Here is a 22001-nt window from a genome sequence, read left to right on the forward strand (position 1 = left end):
GTTTCCAACTTTCTTCATTCCTCACTATTTCACATCTTGTACGAGGTTAAATGAAAACATGTGTGACTTTGTTCTCTTGGTGTCTGCCTGGGCCTCTTCCTGCTCTGCACCTTTCCTCCATGGTCGGCTCCATCAGAGCCCGTTTCACTCCCTCCTCTCCAGTCCTTTAATCACCGCTTTGTGTTTTATGACACAAGGAAACAAAAGGTGCGAGCTTTGAAGATTCTGTTGCACCAGGAAGTGAGGTTTCAAGGAAACATTCAAGACTAAATATGAAAGCACATCAAACAAATCACTCCGGGTTTGATCAAGTCATTTTAGAGAGAATAGAGGGTCACACTGGGGGACAGAGGACCTGGAGAGATGCCGGCAGCACCATCTGCAGCGTGGAGGAGGTTATATAATATCCTCCATCATTTGCAGCACCAGGAAACATCTTTTTCTTCTTTGTTGCCTCAGAATTCCACTCACACTCAGGGCGAAGTTACAAAAACCATTTCTCTGGATAAACAACCGTTTATCGGGTGACTAAGTGAAATTAAATTGCCTCGGGTTCAAGTCTACTGTTTTGGCACATTTACTCCCAGGAAGAGCGCGCCGAACGAGACGTTTTACTTTTGCTTTCGTCTTGCCTCCACATGCCGGGACTGGTTCCACATCTGGACGTCATTGTTCAGCACTGTTTGAGATTCATCCATCTGATTTACTGTGTATGAAAACACGTGTTCTTAAATGTTTTTAAAAGTGATTTTTAATTAAAAAGTGTGACAAAAACCCCAGAGACTCTTTATTCCGGGAAAATGGCTGAAGTGGTTCAACTGATTTATTAAGGTCAAAGGTCGCCCTTTATCACAGTCCATTGGCAGATTGAGGTCAAAACAAGAGAATTGATCGAATAAAAGAAAAAGAAAAAATGTCCTTATCCCAGAAAACCAAAAAATTAAAGTAGAAGACACTGGAATGGTGACAGAAATATCCATGTGGAAATGCTTTGAAAACAGGTCACAAAGGTCACGAAGATCAGCCAGGTTTGATCTCAATGATGGGATAGAAATAATCACCGAGCGTAGAAAAATAACCCCAAACATATTTAAAAGCAAAGAGTCACTGAGGCCTGGTGATATTCTCTATTATTGTCACTGTGCGGTTTTAGGTCACACTGATGCAGGAAGTGACAACACCCTCAAACCTCAAGGACACGCGACCACAAACTCGTCATTACTTTGATTATTTATTACTGGAGACAATTTTATCACCATTCGGAGGTGACCTTTGACCCAATAACCTCAAGTGAGTTTGTAACTGATTGGCTCCAGGACTTAAAGAAGTAAAACCTGAAGGTGTATTTGCCCATCAACCCCCCAACAGCGCCCCTCCTCCCATCCCTGTCTCTGGTTTATGAACAGCGGTGGGATCAGGAGATCTGAGGACCTCGCAGGCCATGAACCTTTCACAGGAATGTCACAGGAATTCAGCTTCTAATGCAGGTTTCTTTGTCACTCACCTGCAGCATGAAGCCCTTAAACACCATCCTTTGTGGTTTGGGTGAACGGGACAAAACGGTTTTATGGTTGTTCTCTTCAGACTGATCCTGCCAAGCAGGACTTGGAGAGTTGAGTTGCCTTCCTGTGATTGAGGCTGTTCAGCCTGAAAATAACTACAAGTTAACCAGTACCAGTAGTATAGTATATATAGGCAGTAGTAAACGAGGTTACCTAACATAGAAGGTCACTTTATGATCAGAGCTCCTTGACTTCAATCTTTGGATGAACAAAGGTCAAAGTTCCTCCTGAATTCGGAAAATCACCAATAATTAATCTCTTGAGATCTTCTGCGGCTCATTAAAAACATTTCCTGGAGATTTCATTAAAATCCAATCATGTCTGTTCAAGTTATTTTGCTAAGAGTGAGACAAACAAACAAACAAATTGTCATATAACCTCCTCGGTGGTGGTAATTAAAGTAAAAGAGGTCCACTCTTGGGACTCTCCTCAAGGTAACTTGAACCGGCGCTCTGAGGCACACCGGACAGCATAAACCATATGATAGAAAGCAGATGTTCATGCAGAAAACCCTTACACAAACACGTGCAACACATTGCCAAGTCCAGCACCATCTTTTCCTCCTACAGATAAAAGCTGAGGATTTTCCCTCCTAAATCTTGCCCATACTTGTGATTCAAATGAGGATGTAATGAAAATAGACGATAAATCTTGTGCTGTAATAAACTCTCAAAGGATCTTCAGTGTTTGGTTGCGCTGTATTGACGTGTGATGGATGCGCTCATTCCAGATGAAACGGTGCCCTCTAGTGGACATTTGGGGTACTGCAGTAGTTCACCGGCTAGGCAGGTTGGTTGAGATTCTGAATGTTCACATTGTTGTTATTTTCCCCGCACAGGGCTGGTGAGTGAATAGTGGAAAATTTCTAAACACTCAATTCTAAACAAAGATAACGACAGAGAGAGTTTAAGACACGTCTAATAACAAGACGGGGGTGGGGGGCACAGTGGTGTAGGGGGGGTTAGGCCAATCATCTAAAAGTGAAATGTTAATTATTTAATTTATAAAGAGAGCTTATTATGGTCTTATCAAATGCTATAATTGTCGTTTCTGTTTCTGTCTGCAGGCAGAAATGCGGCGTTTTTCTGCACAATCTAAGATGATCCTGCTCGGTGCTTGTAGATGTGCGCGGGAAAAAGAGCGCGTTCGTCCACAGGAAGATTTGTTTTGTCTCCGTCTCGCTCCGTAGATCCTGTTTAGGTGCGCTCAATATTCTTTTCTTCTTTTTTTCCACTTTTTTCCACTTCTGTCGGGATTCGTCTAAAAGGAAAAATCTCTGTGACCTGGACAGGAAATGCTGCATTGCAACATTTGATAGAGTTTAGCGGTTATAAGAAATCTGTTTCAGCTACTCCCTGGCAGCACCTGACAGACTGCGGAGAACCTGCTGCTCATGTCAGCCTGTAAAAAAAAAAACACCCCGGGGCCAAATTCTGCTCATCACATGGTGAGAAGGATGGCATAGGATGTTGCATTTAGTCACCTTCACAGAATCTTTTGGGAGGGAAGTGATTTATTTGAAAATGAAAGGGACTTTTTGAGGTCAGCTGCACGTCAGAGAGCCACTTATTCTATTTACAGAGAGATCTGTTGGTTTATTAAACAGTTTTGTCCCAATATTGACCTGTTCTCTCTGTGTTATTGAAAGCTGACTGTGTTAAACCAAAGCAGGAGGGGCGAAAGTTCCTGAACCAGACCCGGGAAATCAGAACATATCCATCAGGACGTGGTGTTAAATGATATTTCTGCCTTCAGAAGCAGATCAATCCTGCAGAGTGCAGCTTGACCATGTCCAGAATAACACAGCATTTAATTCTTGTAACTGGTGAGAACTAGTGCCGACTGAGCTGGTGCGCAGGTGTGTTTCAGTGGAATGTGCGATGGATTGGAGCCAGAGTGGATGACATTCCTTCCCCTAGTCTATGACGAAAGCAGACAGAGAGAAGCGGAGAGAAGCTCCTGCTGACAGAAACAACCTTCAGCTTCCCAGAAAAAAACTCGCTCGGCAGTTACAACAACCATGAAAGTGTTTAGGAGAAATTCAGAATGTGGGAAACGGAAACCTACATAATATGGTAACGTAGGACAACTTGGCTAAGTTTAAATAGAAAACATTAAAAAAACAGTCAGTATGATTCACATAACTCCTATGCAATATTTCATTTAAATCCACTGAAATATTCAAGAAAAAAAAAAAAGAGAGACACTGGTCAAACACCAAATTAGTGATATAATCTGTTACGTCATCCGTTTGAATCAGAACCATTGTGGGGGAACTTTCCCGAAGGGGGCGCTCTCTCTGCGCGTTCACCAGGAAATTCTTTCCTAATTTTTCCACTTGTGCTAATGTGCTCTTCTGTTTGGAACACACACACACACACACACACACACACACACACACACACACACCACACACACACACACACTGAATGGTCTCTTTGGGTCCCCAGGTACTTTGTGGCTTAGTTGCCTTCAGGCAGAAGACACTCTCTCTCTTTCTCTCTCTCTCACCACACACACACACACACAGAGTTCCCAGGGGATTTGCTGGAAATGTCAACAGGACGAGTCTCTTCTGTGAAGCCGGAGCGTCACTCTGTTTCGTCCGAGCAGGTAAAAGTGGGAATGCTGAAATGTGCTTCTTTGACTCTGCAGAAACCCTAACCGCCAGTCAGATGTGAGCGCGGCCGTGCGTGCTGAGCAGCAGCTTCTCGAGCGGCAGCAGCTCGAGCGTGTCCGTCCCTGCACAGTCTGCAGGGAAGCGCAGACGGATGGCTGCAGGCGTGCTGCTGAGATCTAACTTCCTGATGAGGCAAACCGCTGTCGTGCACCAACGTGTCATACAGTAAATCAAAGAGTTGCGTGCACCAGTGTGGGGATTACTGTAACCATTAACAGCTGTATCTGCAGGGAAACCTGTATTGTTCTTCCTCTCAGAGGTTTGACAGTAAAAGCGTGTTCATGGAATGAGACTGTGGATAACAGAATTATCAGGAGCTCATCTTGACCACCCTCAAGAAACCGAAATTTCTATAATCTGACAGCAGAATCTTAAGTATGGGTGATCTTGGCATGTTATGGAGCTTTTTATAAGGGTTGGAAGTCTTATATAAGTTCTTTAAAATATAAACACTGCTATTTCTCTGCCCTAGGAGATAAAAAACTGAGTTGTTCCGAATGCTAACAGCTCTGCCTTTGTATTCACACACAAACTTTAATCATTTATTGGTTATCTTGCGTTGGCCTTCTGATTTATTATTCCCGAAATTTAGTCTGAAGGCCTTAAATAGAAAGATTAAATAATAAATAAAATCCCTTAAGTAGTAAAACAGTAGTAATAATAGAAGAGTTAAGTTGAAAATGTCAGAGCAGAAAACCTTCCTGCCACCAGGATCGATCCAGCCTGAGCAGAATGTACCAGACGGAAACTTCCTGTTGAAGTTACCTAACGAAGCTGGTCAAGTTTCCAAACCAAACATTCTGTTCTTCTGAAGCACCTTCATAAAAATGATCCACTGAATCAAGGAAAGCTGAACAGAATCCTGCTGTTTTCTCTAAAGGATTTTCCGTCTCCATGGCTCTCTCCTGTCGCATTTTGACGGTGCTGCTGTTGGCTTGTGGCGCCATCTCAGGCGCCGAAGCTGACATGGATTACGGAGGGGTTCCTCTGTGGATCAACCGTCTGGCAGGAGAACCCAGTGTGATGAGCCTGCACGGACGATTGGGTCCAGCCTGGATCCGGGCCAACAACCTCCACGGTTGCCCGCGGCGATGCGTGTGTCCTGTTCATTGGCCCACCGCGGTCTACTGCGACCACGGGAACCTGACAGACGCCCCCAACGATCTGCCAGACAGAACTCAATATCTGTTTCTGCAGGTAGGAATCAGTTGGTTTTTGGTCGACTTCCTGAAGGATAAAATGGTAAATTGCCCCCCTTCCTCTTTCTTTACAGCGCAACAACATTTCATCCCTGTCCTCGTCTCTAACCAACACAACCGATCTGCGCTGGCTCATCCTGGACCACAATCAGCTGCGGAGCGATAAACTGGACCAGGCCGCCCTGCAGAGCCAAACCCAGATGTGCTACTTGTTTGCCAACCACAACAACCTGGAATCAGTGCCCAACACTCTCCCGGCTGGACTCCAGGAGCTGCGACTAGCCCATAATCGAGTCAGCAGCATCAGTCCGGGAGCCTTCAGGAACATGAGCAAACTGAGGCTATTACTGCTGCAGGGAAACAGGCTGCAAACCATAACAGGCGGAGACCTCAAAGGTTTTGTTATGCGTCATTTCCTTTTGCACCCTGCACATGTTGCACATACTGGTGATGGAACTACAGGGAAAGGAAAATCAGCCAAACAACCTAATGAGGTCACGGCAACTTTATCTTCATCCGCAGTTGACACCTGTCCATTTTATAGTGCTAAAAGACTAATTACACATATGTGCAGAGCTGCAACTAATGTGTTTCTGTAAGGTGGTAGACCGGTGCCTCCGGTCAAATAAAGGTTGTCGGTCCAATCCCCTTCGGCTGAGGTTTTACAGTCGCCTTTGAGCGAAGCTGCTGCTGAATTGTCGTCAGTGCACAAATGACATGAATCACACATTTGGAAATTTCCTGAGAGAGTCACTTAAGCTCAGAAAAACAATGCGATACTTCCTCGTTGGCTACTGCAACAGGCTGGTTGCCAAGCCAAAGAAGTATCTGCAGCGAGCTGTGCTTCACCGAGAGTTGAGCAATCGCGGCCTAGTCATAAAGATCACACATATGTGGTTTTGAACATCTTAATCAGAAATGTTATCATAATCAGTGCAACTTATGATTGTTCACTTATAAAGACCGCATTACATCTATTTCCTGTGAATGCTCGTTAATGAGTGTGTGCACGTGTCTTTAATGAGTGTGTGCACGTGTCTTTAATGAGTGTGTGCACGTGTCCCTTTGCTCACCCTGCAGGTTTGCTCAGCCTGACGCTGCTGGAGCTCAGTGGGAACTTGCTCTCATCGGTCCCCACACATCTGCCGCCCTCCATCCAGCAGCTCTATCTCTCCGATAACAGTCTCTCTCAGCTGAGTGATGACAGTTTTTCTGGACTTTCTGGTCTGAAGTACCTTCGTCTAAGTCGCTGTGGTCTTCAGAGCAGTGGCCTCCGCCCACAGGTCTTCAACCTCTCCAGTTTGGTGGAACTGGATCTTTCTTACAACAAACTTGCCGCTATTCCGACTGTCCCCACCAGCCTGCAGTACCTCTACCTGGAAGCCAATGAAATAAAAGGTGAGGTAATGTAGTTCTCATCACATGTGAGACATTTCTATAGCTAATTATGATATTAATGAGATATGTGACTGACCTTCTGCCTGAGCGACCATCTGTGGGAGAACCGGAGCTTACGCTCCGGGGAATGACAGAATGTGGAAAATGTGAGAGCTGAAGTAAAGCCATGGCCTACTTGAATGCAGCCGGACCTCGAGATAATGGCTGGGCTGTGGTTTGGGAACAAGACGAGGACGTTTTTTTTTCTTTTCTCCATTTTAAGCTTTCGAGTCCAGAGAGCAAAAAAAAGATACAAACCACAAGACTAGGTGATAAGATCACATCCCAAAAGAAAGAAAAGCCCTAAGAGGAAGGAAAATCAGATCTGTTCCTTTTCAGGCTTGTTGGTGATCCTACGGTGGCTGCCAGGGAACAAAGTGGAAATTTCTACAACATTTTCCAGTCCAAACAAAAACTGACCCTCCAGCATGTTTAATACGATATTTGATTTCCCACAATAGAGTAGTGAAGGTTAAAACAAAGGCTGGTTACCATCAGATGACGTTATAGACCTACTTGGAGGCAGGAGAATATAAATCAGTGTCATCTGCAAAGAAAATTACAAAAATGGGTAACATGTGCGTTGTCAGTATGGAATGGATGGAGGATATAGTTGAAAGGTAATTTTCGTGGACTGAGAGACATGAAGGGATAAAAGGTAGAAGAGAAGAAGAGGAGAAAATCCTGGTTGTTTGACATTCAGGGAAAGTGGGCTGTGTCATGAAAAGAGGAGAAAACATCTGAGATGGATTCTAAAGTAGCTGCAGCAGATGAGCCAGAAGCACATGCTGTTCTCCTCTCTACGGTCTCTTCTTCCCCCTCTCGCCTTTTTTATTTCGCAGATAGGATTTCTGTCAGAGGCCTGCAGGCTGTGGTCGAATTTGGGCTCGCGTGATCGTCCAGCACGGATGGCCCGGCTGGAGATTCAGCGCACGAGCTCTGTGAAAACATTTTTCTTGTTTCTCATTCCCTGGTGCAACACACAGCAGTGCTCGGTACCAACGAGACAGACAGATGGCAAAACACTCACGCAGAGACACACACCTCATTGTCTCGCTAGCAGCAGGTCAGCTACCGTGGTGGCTTCCAGTGCCAAAGACGACAGTCTGGGCCGACAGAAGTATGAAAATAAAATAAAATAGGCCAAAGAAGGCGCTGCGGTTAGTTTGTGCTCCAGTCTCAGTGCCGTACCTGCAAGTGATCCAATAGGAAACGCGGAACCTATGGAAGGAAGAGCATTTTCAGATTACAAAGACTGTCTTTGATAAGATGAAACTGGTGTTTTGACTGTATAGTACATGTGACAAACACATGCAACACGATGTGAAATCTGTTGGCTGGTTTTCCACATCCGGACAGAGCAGTAAATCCACATTTGTCACTGCTGAATCTAAGAAACCATGCATGTCTTTCTTCTCCATCTGTCTGCTTCAGGGTTCAACACGACCAGCTTCTGCAGAGAGGTGGGCCCTCTGTCCTACTCCAGGATGAAGGTATTGCGACTGGATGGAAACAACATGTCCTACCAACAAATACCGCCAGACTGGATGTTGTGCCTGAGAGTGCTCCAGAGTATTTACCTGTAATTCTGACGAGGAAAAGCAAAAATACAGCAAGTTTACTGTCTGAACCTGGAAGTTGTGACTAAATAAACGGAAGGACGATGTTTAAGCCGTTATTTGTAAGGTCAATTTCAAAGTCACAGAGCAGACAGAAATAATCGGTCTGACTGATGTGCTGCCAAACATTGAAAAGGCTCTACTTTTCTTTAACATATGCCACAGCTTGATGTTGTACAAGAAACCACATTTTTTTCTCAGAGGTCCAATACTGATCAAAACATTTCTCACACAAGCAGACCTTCCCACTAAATTCCTGCCTCTCACTCTGTCCGTGCGCAGGCTCTGCCGCAGCGGGGCTGCACATCTGTATGTTATTACTCAATATAAGCTACGAAATACCCGAAAAATCATACGCTGGGGTTGTGCTGAGCTGTGTGAGTGGGGACGGGGAGAGAGTTCGAATGGTTCTGACCCACGGTGGAACCATTACACCTGGGACCTGCTGACCGTTGAGTTGAAGGCTGGAGTCTGTCATCCCGAGCGTAATGCAGCAAATGCAATGAAAATATATGCAGTGGATACAAAAATAAAGATTTTAACGACGCATAAAAATGGTGTAGTGATTCCAGATGCTTTCACTGACATTGTCCTGGAGTGGGAAAGACAGCACCAATGTCTAGAAGTGTTTAATACCTCCACAATGCAGTAAGAATCCACGGAGGAATCCAAGAAAGTGATGATATTTACAGCTAACAAATGCTCATAATAGATGCATGACTCAGATCAGATAGTAGATATTTTCTAAAGATGGCATTACTTATCGAAGTCATTATCGCCCACGACTCATCACAAGCAGTCACAGTTTATTATCCCTGGTAATTATTATGATTCATGGCCACATGTGGGTTTACTCCACTCTTAGAAAGCGGAAGGTTTTCTGCACAAGAACTTAACAACTGCCTGTTTTCCTCTGGAGTCATTTTGTTCAATACTTCAATACGTCATTTTTACAGGTTCAGAGTGACTCTCAGACGCTCAGTTACTCCAGCAACAACACCTCACAGCTCTGGTTGTGTGTCTTCTGTGTATTTACCATTACTACATCCCGGGCCATAGTTTCCAGGTGACACAATGTCTTTTTAAACTCTGTCCGCATGTCTGATGGTGCTGCAGGGCTTCTGGGACCCAGATCAACCTTCAGCCCTAAACTCCAGCGATGAGCAGTCGGGGCTCTGTTGACGGATTATCATGAAAGCTTTGCTGTTTTCTGTTAATTGCTAATATTCATCCTTTGGCTATGATTCAGGAGAAAAGAAATGTGTCTGGGGGACAACTGGCGTTGTCAAGCATGTTTGTCTTTGTGACTTCAAGTCTTTGGCGGAGTAGCTCCAGCTCAACCACAGGCAGATCAGCTGATCATGAGCTATCGGGAGATGCTGCAGAGCTGCATGACCACATCCAAGTTCAAATGATCTGCAGACGCAAGGTTTAATGCGCATGGTAGCCTCTGTTTCTGTTATAACGTTGTTCAACAGTAAACATTTATCCATTTAACCCCCCTGCCCCTCTTATGTCTGGCACACTCCATTTTTTTCTGTTTTTTAAGGAGTTTTGTCCTTAACCCAGAAACCAGAGCCCTCCTGCATTCCTCCTTTTCACTGCCATGAAGCATGGCCGTCAAAATGTAGCACAGATTTATTAGCAGGAAGGTATCAGCATGTTAGTCTACTATTTTTAACCTACTATTGTCGTATCATCTTTCCAGAATGAAGCTCAACCCAAAGGGGACCAAAGAGAACTTCTGGAATTATTACTGTTGCTTCTAAACACCAACAGTGGTGGAAGAGATTTCAGCCTGTTGTAATCATGAGTCTTGGACATGTGAGGCCCCCTGAGTTTTTTAGCTCTCACGTTTGCACCTATTACACCACAGGGAGCGTCGCTGCACATTGTTTTGACTGCTGGTTTCCAAGGCAGAGCTCAGGAATGGGCTTTAATGCCTCCACCAGCCCCTGTTTTGGTCTGTTTGGGTTTACAAAAATTAACTTGAAAAGAATTATTGATACGTCTTCGGTAACTGTCTGATATACTTATAGAAAGAAAATCTCTGGTACATGAGTAGCACCTCATTATGATTAACAACCCGGTGCTGCTGCTTTGAAGGGAACATTTTTGGACTATGAATAGAATTTTCCATGTCCGTTTGGCATTTTTCCATGACAACGTTCCTGTTTTTGCTTCAAATGTGGAAAAATACTGATTTAAACACCTTTTTAATCAGACACTTGCATGTGCAATCAGCCCTCTCCTTCCTACGTCAGTGTTCCCCAGCACTGAAGACCAGACAACTTGGTCTTGTCTGAGTCTCTCACTGAGCGTCGCAACACTGTGGAATTTTCTGTAGATTTTTCAGCCTTTTAATTTTGTCTTTAGTTGATGCTGTGACCTGCAAATTCAAACTAAATATGGAGATTTTAAACCAGGCATCAATGTCAACCTGACAGGAACTTCCTAAAACGTACTTAAGGTTTGAGAGCGCCACGAGCGTGCCATTAAAACGTTGTTTTCATGTTGTTGATCAGGAAATGAGCCTCAAACACAGTCAGACATGCTGACGAGGAGATCAGATAGATCCAGACGGATGAAGCGTGTAGATCACATCAAAATCTAGCAGTCTTTTATGGTGGTCTCATGGCCAAGAACACACTGAAAACAGATCTTTGGTGCATCAGAGACAAGATTCTTAACTGATGGAAACAATTAAAAGATGTCTGTCTGAAACAGAGTTTAGCTCAAAGTGGTGAAGGGAGACAAAATAGATCGAAGAAGCAAAATGTAGCTTTTGTCAATATGCTTTTACTCAAGGAGGATGGGAGTCGTTATCTTGCGTGCATTCATCAAACTCAACAAATAATTGTTTGGAATCAAGGCTGAAGTTAATCAGACAGAACATGGAGTCTGTCATGTGACTGATAAATTAGCTTATTGTAACTCACCCACAATCCCACCATCTAAATCATGTGACTCTCGGTCTTGGTTCTGTACGCTTACATCCCACAGCCTTCCAGATGAGGTCCACTTGTCTGGGCCCACGCCCGGCTGAGGTCACAGCACAGACATTTGATGCAACGCCCTTAAAGAGAAATTAGTTCAGCCTAATATTGGGGGGATGAACACTGTGAATTGGGAAACATTTGATCCTATACAAAAAGAACCTATAGTTGTAAAACGTAACACATAAACACTTTTTAATCTTCTACTGGCTATCTTTCTCTGTTTGAGTGTCAGAACCATATGGTTCATGTTATGTAAGGATGAATAATTTTCATGTGACATCATATATTAAACAAACCACCTTCCAACTGCCCATCTGCTCTGCTGTTGTATACACAGAGTCTCAGTATTAGTCAGTGAAAAGTGAATATAAACTCCCCGAACTCAGGGATATAAAAGGGTAAGAATTGCTGAGTTTGCAGAAAGTAATGAGATCTTGATTACTGGGATGATTTTCAGAGCTACAAAGCAACACTTTCATGTTTGGAAGAAACATGTGAGCAGTTGTGGAGCTCAGATGTGTGGCCTCCGCCCGCAAATGTCTGACAGTATATTTCCTCCAGGAACGCGTCCAATTGAAACTCATTTGTCTCCTTAAAATCAAAGCGCTCATCCGTGCGGTTCCAGCTTTAGATGACAGAACAGACCACTGTTGGAAGCTTCTCAAATCGTTACACAGAACACGTTAGGTTGGGCCGCAGCCTGAGCCTGCCTCGCTCGCTCTGTATCTGCCTGGGAAACAGCTGCAGCCGTGTTTAACAGCGCAACTTAAAGCGTTCCTCCAGTCATCTTTACAATCTCCCCTCTTGAGGCAACAGGTTGCCATGGAAACCTGGCCGATACAGGATTCTACGGGCTCTCTGCAAGGTTTGACGTGTAGGGAGAAATGTTTAAAATGTGCTTTGGTGCTTGTTTTTAAAGCCAAAGGTAATAATACAGGACCGGAGACCCTGGTGTGAGAGGTCAGAAAAACACACATCACAAAATAAAAAACCAACAACCCAGATGTGTGTGCAAAAACAGATATTTTACCAGCTTTCGTAAAAGCAACAATGTTCAACAACACCCCCCCCCAAAAAAAACAAATGCAGCTTTTCTCCCTGTAAACTCGGATCACATCTGTCTTCTCGCTTGGTGTGAAACTATAGAGAGAAACCAGCTTGTCTACTCTAACATTTAGGGTTTCTCAGCACGTTTTACTGCTATATGCAAAGAAAGGAGCTGGCGTTGGTCTGTGGCGCCGACCTTAGAACCACCTGGTGGTGCAGGATGACGGCACCAGAGCTAATCTGGGCTGATGCTCCGCAGCATTTGTGACAACATGTGTTGGGAGGCTGACAGCACTCTGACCTTTGACGTGCTCTCCGTTTGTAAACCGGCCTGCACGATGTCAAGGTCTGCTTTCCGTCCAGTGGTGTCCATATTTAAACCCGCATGCTGTCATCGAATGGGGGGGGGGGGGGGGGGCTTTTTGAAAGTATCTCAAGTCTGTAGTTTGATCTCTGAGACTTGATGATCACATCTAAGCTGTCCAGCACTTGTTAAATAGCGTTCTTGGTCGATTTGTTAAGTGGTAGCAGAATCAAGCAACCACCCAAAGATGACATCATTGTTACACATGCCACTTTTCTCCATGTCGTATTTGAGGAAGTATCCTCCTTTGGGGACCTGTGAGGAGCAGCTGTTTGGCAACGTGTCGACCTATAGTGCAAATTCAAGAAAAGAGCTGAGAGAAATGCGGAACATATGTTTGCTTCATAATGGAGCTCATTCGACAAGAATGCAGGGCAGCAAAACACATGTACAGCCCCCAAGGGTGTGTACACACACACACGAACACACACACACAGTCACTGTGCCACAAAACCTTAATTCCCGGAATACCCCCACCTCCACAACTGCCCACATATCTCCTCGGGACCCCAGTAATCAGACGGTTTAGTGATGCTGGGGGAGAAGAAAAGGCTCTGGGACATTAACTGACACCAAGAGAGATGCTGCTAATGGAAGCCACATGACCGGACATGAGTGCAATATTCTAAACAATAGTGGGAGAGATTCGCAATTACAGCTCAGCGTTCCACAGAGGTGCCCTGTTCACAGCAAATCCTAACGTCTTGGGCAGAAATGCACAAACACAAACATGCATCAGATGTTTCCCTGCTTTAAAAACTCATGAAAGCAAACTTTGACACAGTTCAGACACAGGAAAGAGCCAACGGACCTCCAGAAGGCATTAAGATTAAACCTCACTGGCCCGGAGCCGAGAAGAGGGAAAGAAAGAACCGCTGTGACCTTCAGAGGGAAAGGAGCCATGCACAAGAGAGAAAGACAGAGAGAGAGAGAAAGACAGAGTGCGAGAGAGAGAGAGGGTGGGCAGGGCAGGCTTGGGACAGAGAGAAACAGAGGAAGAGAGAGGGCGAGAGAGGCAGAGAAGGCAAGACGCAAATTTGGGACTTGACAAAAGAGGGCAGTACCAGAGGCAGGTAAGCAGCTTTGTTTGTTACTGTTTCGGGCCTCCGTAAACTGCATGCATGCATGTGTGTGTGTGGGTGTGTGTGGGTGGTCCTGGCACCACTGGTCCACACTGGTGGCATAAGGACAGACTGTGGCTTTCATTATTTCTTATCTGGGTTGATTTCAGCTTCCTTCATTAAAGCAGCAGCTAAAACATGGAAAGCTCTCTGTTGGTGCAGGAAAGGCTCCCTCAGCACATCAATCACAATTTCATGGCTGTTTGTGTGAGACATTTGTGTTAATAAGATTAGGATGAGCTGGTTGAAGTGTGCAGAGAGGACGAACATTCTGGAACTGTGGAGCTGGAGCACTGGGCCGTGACTGGGCTGAACTTTTCAAATCCTCTGATGAAGAATGCAAAAGCAAAACAATGGGCTGAGCTGCTGAAGACCAAGACGAGAAGGCGGCAGCCCGCCTGAAAACTGCTCTTCAGCACTTTCAAAATACTAATCAATTCAAAAACAGCCATCGATCACACCCGATCACCAGGGCAGGATGTCTGTGGCTGAAACCTCCAAATGAAAGCGGAGCGTTGCACAGCCTGGACCGCCACACCCACACGAGCTGCTGGCACCGACGCTGCTGCAGAATATGTGCTGATGATGGAGGTTTTGGTCCTGTTATGATATCACCCGTGAGCTCTGGTGAGAATCAAGACTCTCTAAATAGTTCAAACAGCGGCTGATTGTGCGCAGGTGTTGCGTAACGTATATCGGTTTGGACGATGAGTTGGGATGCAGAGTAAATAAAGGTGCCGTGATTGGGGACATTGTTCCAGCCTGATCCAAAGCTGCAGGGCGCCCAAGTGTGCGCCTATGTGCTGTACGTGGCAAGGAGGATGTAATTACATGCCACAATAATGGTTGGTTGTAAAGTGTATTTAATATGGCCCGGGGTCACGTGAATTATAGCCATCTGTGGTGCTTCTGGTCATTCTGGTGTTTGTCAGGACCTGCAGAAATCTGCAATTAAGTTTTAGAATTGATCAGAGTTGCTTATGGGGGGGTCACCCGGCTCCACCTTTAGTCCCAGGCTGCAGGTTGTGATACCAGTGGTGCTGGTTCTGGCTTTGAACAATAGGATTGGAAGCTTTAGGGGGGCTGAGAGGCAAGAGGAAGGGTAGTGCCATGGAACACTTGAGAGAAACGTTGAGATTTATTTTTCCAGGCAGGACACGAGCTGGCCCTGAGCCCCATTCCTGGCCTGTGATTCATATGAGAAGGTTGTCAAATTGGCAGGAGTTTGCTGCTCAGCCAGAACAGACTGATTGGAAAGCTGCATTTTTTTGTGGTGGCTGTTTACATCAGGCCAATTGTGTAAAAGCCAAATCTCTGTATTTCCAATACAGTTGTTTTGTCTCCATCCAGGGGGAATTTGATGCACTTTTCTTCTTGTCCTGCCTGGGTCAGAGAGTCCTAGCCTCTCAGACCTGCACTTTTCATTATCATTTCTCTCTGGTGGTTGGAGCTGACAATAGAGTCTTTATCCTCAAACCTTCCCTTTCCTCTCTCTCATAAGTACTGACTTCCTGGAGAAGTATCTGCCCCCTCCTCCAGAAATTCGTCATATTAAACAATCTCCATCGTTGCTCTTTTTTCCAGGCCTCCAAATCAGCATCTTCCAGTCGTTTCAATTGGGATAGTGTTTTATTTTCAGAGCGTGTGATCAATTTGCACCAATTACTCACATCATTGGCTTACATGTTCGCAACACGAGCGGACGCTAACGTGATCAGAGAAGGTCCTCGTTTAGTTGTGTTATCGTGTCACACAGCAGCATCTCGTGTGGGAATAAATATTCAGCCAATGTTTATGTTTCGGGAGGTTGGACACGGTGTACAAATTTATAGCCAGTCTCTCTTGACCACTACCGAACTGGCCTGTCAGCACAAGCATAATAAAACCTCCTGTCAGAAACATTCACTAGCAAATGCTAACCATTGCTAACTGAGATTTATTATATACATAAATAATTTCTCCCTGTGTCCTGGCCTGCAGCGAGCGTCAGAGTGCACCGCTGAGGGCCTCCAACAGGGGTGGAATATAGAGGGAGGTTTAACCGACCTAACCGTCTCCCTCACAGGGGATATTTGTAGTTGGCAGCAGAACAAATGGAGCGTGTGTTGAAGGTCTTTGAATGTTTCTTTCTCGGCCTGCCGTAGGACCATGAAGGCCCGCGCGGGACTCGTCTCTGCATTGGTTCTGTTCCTCCTGATGGGAGAGGTGTCCACCCAGAGAGCTCGTGGAAAGAAACCCACGAAACGTCCACCAACTACCAAGAAGCCCTCCGTGGCCAAGCCCGGTGCACCGGCACAGCCGGAGCCCAAGGAGCCCACAGAGTTCCCCCCGGTCATTTTGGGGCCGCCCTCTGCATTTCCTGACTGTCCCAGAGAGTGCACATGCTACCCCAGCTACCCAAACGCCCTCAACTGTGAGAACCGGAACATCCGCGTGATCCCTACCATCCCGTTTAGAACCCACTACTTGTATTTGCAGAACAACTACATCACAGAGGTGACAGAGGGGGCTTTCGTCAATGCTACTGAGGTCCGCTGGATCAACTTGGCGAATAATCGAATTCACCAGATAAACAAGCAGGTCTGGGAGCTTCAGCGCTCAGTAGTTATGATGCCATAATTTGCTAGACACCATTCATTCTACATCTCCCTGTAAATATGACTCCTACAGGTGTTTGAGAAGATCCCGGCACTGCTGTATCTGTACGCACAAGAGAACCGGCTGAAAGAGATTCCTTCAGGTCTGCCGGCCAGTCTTGAACAGCTCCGGCTCAGTAAGAACAGGATTTCTAAGATCCCTGCAGGCGCCTTCAGTAAAATGGGAAACCTGACTCTGCTGGATTTGTATTACAACCAGGTGCCCTTGATCCTCCTGCCACATCTCACGTGGATGTTATGAGAAGTGTGAATAAGGTTGAACAAAGGTGGTGATCTGCTTGTGTCTTCTAGCTGGCTGACTCTGACCTGGGAGCAAACACATTCAAGGACCTGAAGAGCCTCGTGCAGCTCAATCTGGCTCGCAACATCCTGAGAAAGATGCCTCCCGCTCTTCCCAGCGGCCTCATCCAGCTTTTCCTAGACAGGAACAGTATAGATGACATCCCAAAGCAAGTATACGGTGCCTCATCACGGATGAGCGCCGGTCTGTTCAGAATAATCTACTTGAATTTAGTTCCTCTCACTGCGAGTCCTCAATAAGCTGGAGCATTGGGGGGCTTTTACAACCTTCCCTGGATTTGAACTCATCCAGTTTTCTCTTCATCTGCTCCTCAGGGACTACTTCAAAGACATGTATCATCTGTCTTTTGTGAGACTGAACCGCAATCAGCTGAGTGACAAAGGGCTTCCCAAAGGCGTGTTCAATATTTCCACCCTGCTGGACCTGCAACTGTCCCACAACCAGATCAACTCCATCCCCATGATCAGCTCTCACCTGGAGCACCTGCACCTCAACCACAACCAAATTGAGAGTAAGCCGGCCTTGCAACAGCTTCGATTCGCTCCAGGGATCCCTCTTCACTGATTTCTGTTAGGTCTTCTTAGCAAATGCAAGCTTTTGTCTCACCTTGGCTTTGCTCATAATGTTCTGTTTTATTAAATAAGTCAGTTATTTAATACTCCAGACTGTCAATAGGAGTCTGGAGGGGAAGCCAGCAGAGTGGTGAGTGTTCCAACACACTCCAAACCTCTGATCTGGATACTACAGCTTAGTCTCACTATTTACAGGTCTGTTTGAATGGTTAAGAGTGTGTCCTGTCCTTTGTCCCTTCCTGCTCATTCCTTGTGCGGCACCAAAACCGATTCTTGCTTCCAGGCATCAACGGCACCCAGATCTGCCCAGTTACCTTAGAAGATGAACTAGCAGACGAGTCTCTGGTCCCCAGACTAAGGTACCAACCCTCAGCTTCTGATCAATGTCATGACCTACAGACTTAACTACTTCTGTCACTGTTGCCCCAGGTACCTGCGTTTGGATGGGAACCACCTGAGCCCTCCCATCCCCATGAGCGTCATCATGTGCTTCAGACACCTCCGCTCGATTGTCTTGTAGAGGAGCCACAACATGCTACCCACCGTCACACGCAGCAGAATTAATTTAAGGCTTCATTTAGAACAGGTCTTGATTTCTGTGACAACAAATAAATAGTTTCTGCTTTTGGGTTTTGTTTTTTTTGTGCTTTTGTTTTTGTCAGATTCAGGAGAAAGAGGGGACAGCTTGACATTTGACACATTTGGATTTGTAGGAGTTTTACTTTGTATCAGTCATTTCTCTCTTATTGACTTACTTTGCAGAATAAAGCATAGTGAAACCTGAAATTACAGGTACTTTGAGAGACGCACTACAGACGAGGATGGTAGTTTGTTCACTGTGGCGGAGCAACGCCGAAACCAGGGACACCAGATCTGCGGTGGATGTCAGAGGAACAAGCACAACTACCGTGTAGTTGAAACTGTCCCACATGTGCCTGTGATTTTCAAGGTATTCCATGTTAAAATATATATATATATATATGTTTTTACTTAGTCTTCTGTATATTATTCGTCTGTATGAAGACGCCTTGTACAAACAATTGAAAATAAAAACTTGTGTCTCATTTAATTGTGTTTGGAGTTTGATGTAAAAGCTGATGACATCTTTTATGAATGTGAGGAAGAGGATAAACTCCAGGATATGATCGGAGAGGCGCAACTTAAGCAGAATATGCAAACTGTTAATCGCCTTGTATGTAGCTAAGGAGACTTTAGGGCTAACACCTCTGAGCACGGCTTCCACACAACCCGACGGCGCTGTGGGGCCCTCTAGTGGCCGGAAGTATGCATTGGGCGTTCCGCCGCAGGCCAAAGATAAAAATTCCAAGAGGGAAATTTTGGCACTTCCTTCTATACAGTTATATGTCAGACTAGAGGCATTTTGATGATCTTGGGATTACTGCCATCACAGGATTTACTGGTTTTCTTGGACTTCCCGGTTCAGGATTCTTTCCACAGCAGCTATACAGGAAGAAAGGTGGTTTGGTGTAGCTGTTTCCGCTCAAAGCACGTCTGACAGGAGAGACGTCATCAGAATGACCCTCCAGAAAATGGAGAGGAAGACAAAGCAGATGTGGAGTTCCACCAAATTCCTCTTAAAACCGAAGCAAATGATTAACACTCGCATCAGACACTTGTACAATGAGCGTGAGCTCATTTGCTGATTCCTTTATCATAATAATAATGAAGGAATCCAAATGACTAATGAGAGAATGAAAGATCAGCGCGGGAGCCAAGCCACTTCTCTCCAATGATGCCTTCCTCGTCACTGCGTGGAAAGATTTCCCCATCCAGAGAACTTTCTCTTTATGTTCCAAAAGCTATTGTGACACCAGCAGGCATTTCCTTTAATCTCGACCCACTTCCTTCTCCTTTTAAAATAATTGCCATGTGGGTGCATGTTCGTGCACCTGTGCAATACCTGGTGAGGAAAGAAAAAAAACCACCTTGCTGCACTATAAGAAGAGATGGGATGGAAACACAGAGATGCATCGGTCCTGGACTCTTCCTCTGAGACACACACACACACAGGTGAGTGTGAAGACAGGTGGATCTGCTCAGAGCTGATCCGGTTGATCTCTCTTTTTGGGTCTGATAGAGATGGTTGATTGATCTTTGTTGGATGCTGCATCTTTCTGTGACAGCATCAAGCCAGAGTTCCTTTATATTATTATTGAAACTGAACGACCGTGTATATTTATTTTATTTTATCTGTGTGGGTTCAGACGCAGCGATGAAGACTCTGTCATCCCTCTGCCTCCTCTTCCTCCTGCTCTGCTGTCTGACGAAGCCGGCGAGGAGCCAAACGCTGCTCCTCAACAGCTGCTCCGTCAACGTTAACCTGGAGGAGCTGCGCAAACATTACTACAGCATCCGTCTGAATGCCGTGAGTGAGCAGTCCAACGGAAACACCAGCGACCAGGAATCCCATTTGATCCTCACCGGTTGTGGCTTTTGTTTTTAAAACTCCAGATAACAGGGGACGACGAGATCGGAGTGAAATTTCTGGACAAATCCCTGATTGAACATGTCCAGGTGAGGGTTTTTTTTAAAAAACTTTTCCCATTCAAATAGTAGAAATGGAGCAAAGAAAAGAGGCTCCATCAGCTCCAACGCTTTAGAACGCTTCTATCTGGATAAATCTCCTCACACTGCTGCCTCAGAAGCAGCACGTGTGCGTGAGAGCACCTGTCTAACAGCCAGCTCTGCCTCTTAGGACGGCCAGAGATGCTGTTTCCTGCGCCTTGTGCTGCGTTTCTACGTGGAGAGAGTGTTCAGGAGCTACACGTCTTCTCAGCCTCAGGATGAGCGTATCCTCAGCTCGCTGGCCAACACCTTCATCATCATCAGGAAGGACATGCATAAATGTGTAAGTCACCTGCGCAGGGAGACAGGTGCCAAACAGGTTGGACAGGCCGGGGTGATAATGACGTCTTCTTGTGTACAGCACTGCCTCTGCGAGGAGCCGACGCAGAAACGAGTGGACGCCCTGCACCAAGCGTTCAACCAGGTACGTGAGCAGAAGCGGTACAGAACCGGAACGTCCTCACGTGGGCTGGGCTGTACCGGCAGTGGACGGCAGGGGGCGCTAAAGCGTCCGAGCAACCTCCAATCTCTTGCACTCTACAACTTTCTCTTCAATACTTGCTGGAAACAGCATTTATAGAACAATATCAGGCCAGATTTACTGCTTTGTTTAACCTGAACACATCGATTACGATGCAACTTGAGACATTAGGGAGGTTTACAGTTATATTTATATTACAAAGTGTCGTTTGTTATTCGAGAAGGTCACGTTGGCTCCCTTTTTGTTGAACAGTTGGAAATCGGCAAGGCTGCACGGAAGGCTGTGGGAGAACTGGACATTATTCTGGGATGGCTGCAGGACTCCGAGCAGAAAAGTCTGAGCTGAATGGTCCCGATATTCGGTGCAACCCTGACAATGTCTGGCTCTTATATCACCCCAGAGTGAAGGTGTTCAGCAATTATCACTCTGAATCTTATACATTTCTCTCATTTTTTAAATTATTCGATGTGTTTGTGATATATTTATAATATTTATCAGACCAATAACCTTTTGAAGGTATTCTACTGCATTTTTCTACTATTTTGGACCCAAGTTGTATTTTAGGGGTGGAAAGAAATAAAGATTTTTAAAAACCTTTAATAATCCTTGTGGCTTTTTCTATTTCATTCCAGTTCAAAGATGTTAGATTTTATTAGAGGTCCACTCTGAACTGTGCGACCATCAACCAAGACTTCTATCGGTTATATATCAGCACCAAACATTTGTCCTGCTAGCATGCTAACATGTGTCTCTGAATGAACTGGGAAAGTGTTGTCTCCCTCTTCTGGCACTGAGAGAATTACAACAAACTGTCATTTACGTGGGTCGAACCTATCTTTTAAACTTTATTTTTTATGATTAACAATTTCTGTTGCTAAATTTAGCGACAGGAATTTCAGGCCAAAATAAAATCCCTTTTTTGGACAAAATGTGTGATCTAGACATTCTGTGTGCACATGTATATTGTGAAGGTCTAAAAGGGAAGTGTTTGACTCAGAAATTTAAATTGCTTCAACGCATTCGTCAGAAATTTGCTGACATAACCGCGCATCCTGCACTCGTTGCAAAACCCATTATTACTCTGACCTTAAATGTTTCCGTCTAACGTTATATATCGAGACACAAAGCATTCCTGCGATGAGTTTGCCTCCATATTTTGCTCAGATGGTCGGTGAAAGGATCACAGGCGTAGGTGGCAGATTATAGACTATGATTCTGATTAGAGAAACGAGGCCCTTATAGAGAGATGAGTTGTCTTCTGTTAATGGAGGCTCTTCAACCTAAAAACAAGCAGCTAATTTCTCTACATAGACACTTATACCCGTAGAATAGCATAGCATAGTAATGACGGTTGCATAGTATAGTTATAGCCTTGA

General features: G+C 45.2%; 3 protein-coding genes across 9 annotated transcripts in view; 2 read left to right on the plus strand and 1 right to left on the minus strand.

The window, feature by feature from the left end:
• fmoda (fibromodulin a) overlaps window positions 1-22001 on the minus strand; it is a 29564-nt gene that overhangs the window by 2894 nt on the left and 4669 nt on the right. The window contains exons 1-4 of one of the 6 annotated variants that reach the window (XM_057030256.1): window positions 7137-8289; window positions 6916-7048; window positions 6515-6817; window positions 1505-1789 (exon numbers count right to left, since the gene is read on the minus strand). The exons of 1 other annotated variant lie outside the window; for it this stretch is intronic. In XM_057030256.1, the coding sequence (XP_056886236.1) occupies window positions 1505-1722 (218 nt within the window). In that variant the 5' untranslated portion in view covers window positions 1723-1789; window positions 6515-6817; window positions 6916-7048; window positions 7137-8289. Of the gene's footprint in view, window positions 1-1504; window positions 1790-6514; window positions 6818-6915; window positions 8292-22001 lie in introns of those variants that run through there. 4 more of the 6 variants (XM_057030258.1, XM_057030255.1, XM_057030254.1 and 1 more) reach the window with 4 other exon arrangements.
• prelp (proline/arginine-rich end leucine-rich repeat protein) lies at window positions 13655-18627 on the plus strand. 2 transcript variants are annotated; one of them, XM_057030252.1, is made up of 7 exons: window positions 13655-13980; window positions 16173-16608; window positions 16699-16884; window positions 16977-17134; window positions 17301-17497; window positions 17842-17917; window positions 17988-18627. In XM_057030252.1, exons 1-7 carry the CDS (start codon window positions 13670-13672, stop codon window positions 18076-18078), a joined length of 1455 nt encoding a protein of 484 aa, XP_056886232.1. In that variant the 5' UTR covers window positions 13655-13669; the 3' UTR covers window positions 18079-18627. The 2 variants fall into 2 exon arrangements, with proteins under 2 accessions (XP_056886232.1, XP_056886233.1); XM_057030253.1 differs by having other exon boundaries at window positions 13861-13976.
• On the plus strand, window positions 18782-21601 carry il19l (interleukin 19 like). Its single transcript, XM_057030263.1, has 6 exons — window positions 18782-19593; window positions 19784-19944; window positions 20031-20093; window positions 20275-20427; window positions 20506-20568; window positions 20878-21601. The coding sequence occupies exons 1-6, from the start codon at window positions 19545-19547 to the stop codon at window positions 20968-20970; spliced, it is 582 nt and encodes a 193-aa protein (XP_056886243.1). The 5' UTR covers window positions 18782-19544; the 3' UTR covers window positions 20971-21601.

Source organism: Takifugu flavidus, chromosome 4 (assembly GCF_003711565.1).
Source record: "Takifugu flavidus isolate HTHZ2018 chromosome 4, ASM371156v2, whole genome shotgun sequence".
NCBI classification, from domain to species: domain Eukaryota; kingdom Metazoa; phylum Chordata; class Actinopteri; order Tetraodontiformes; family Tetraodontidae; genus Takifugu; species Takifugu flavidus.

What these genes read in the sequence shown, in the direction of transcription:
- il19l (XM_057030263.1), top strand. Translation starts at nt 19,545, where the DNA reads ATGCATCGGTCCTGGACTCTTCCTCTGAGACACACACACACACAGGTG. An exon ending in GGAAGGACATGCATAAATGT is followed by an intron (nt 20,428 to 20,505) that starts GTAAGTCACCTG and finishes TCTTGTGTACAG; the next exon opens with CACTGCCTCTGCGAGGAGCC. An exon ending in TGCACCAAGCGTTCAACCAG is followed by an intron (nt 20,569 to 20,877) that starts GTACGTGAGCAG and finishes TTTGTTGAACAG; the next exon opens with TTGGAAATCGGCAAGGCTGC.
- prelp (XM_057030252.1), top strand. Translation starts at nt 13,670, where the DNA reads ATGAAAGCAAACTTTGACACAGTTCAGACACAGGAAAGAGCCAACGGA. An exon ending in TGGATTTGTATTACAACCAG is followed by an intron (nt 16,885 to 16,976) that starts GTGCCCTTGATC and finishes TGTGTCTTCTAG; the next exon opens with CTGGCTGACTCTGACCTGGG. An exon ending in TCTCTGGTCCCCAGACTAAG is followed by an intron (nt 17,918 to 17,987) that starts GTACCAACCCTC and finishes CTGTTGCCCCAG; the next exon opens with GTACCTGCGTTTGGATGGGA.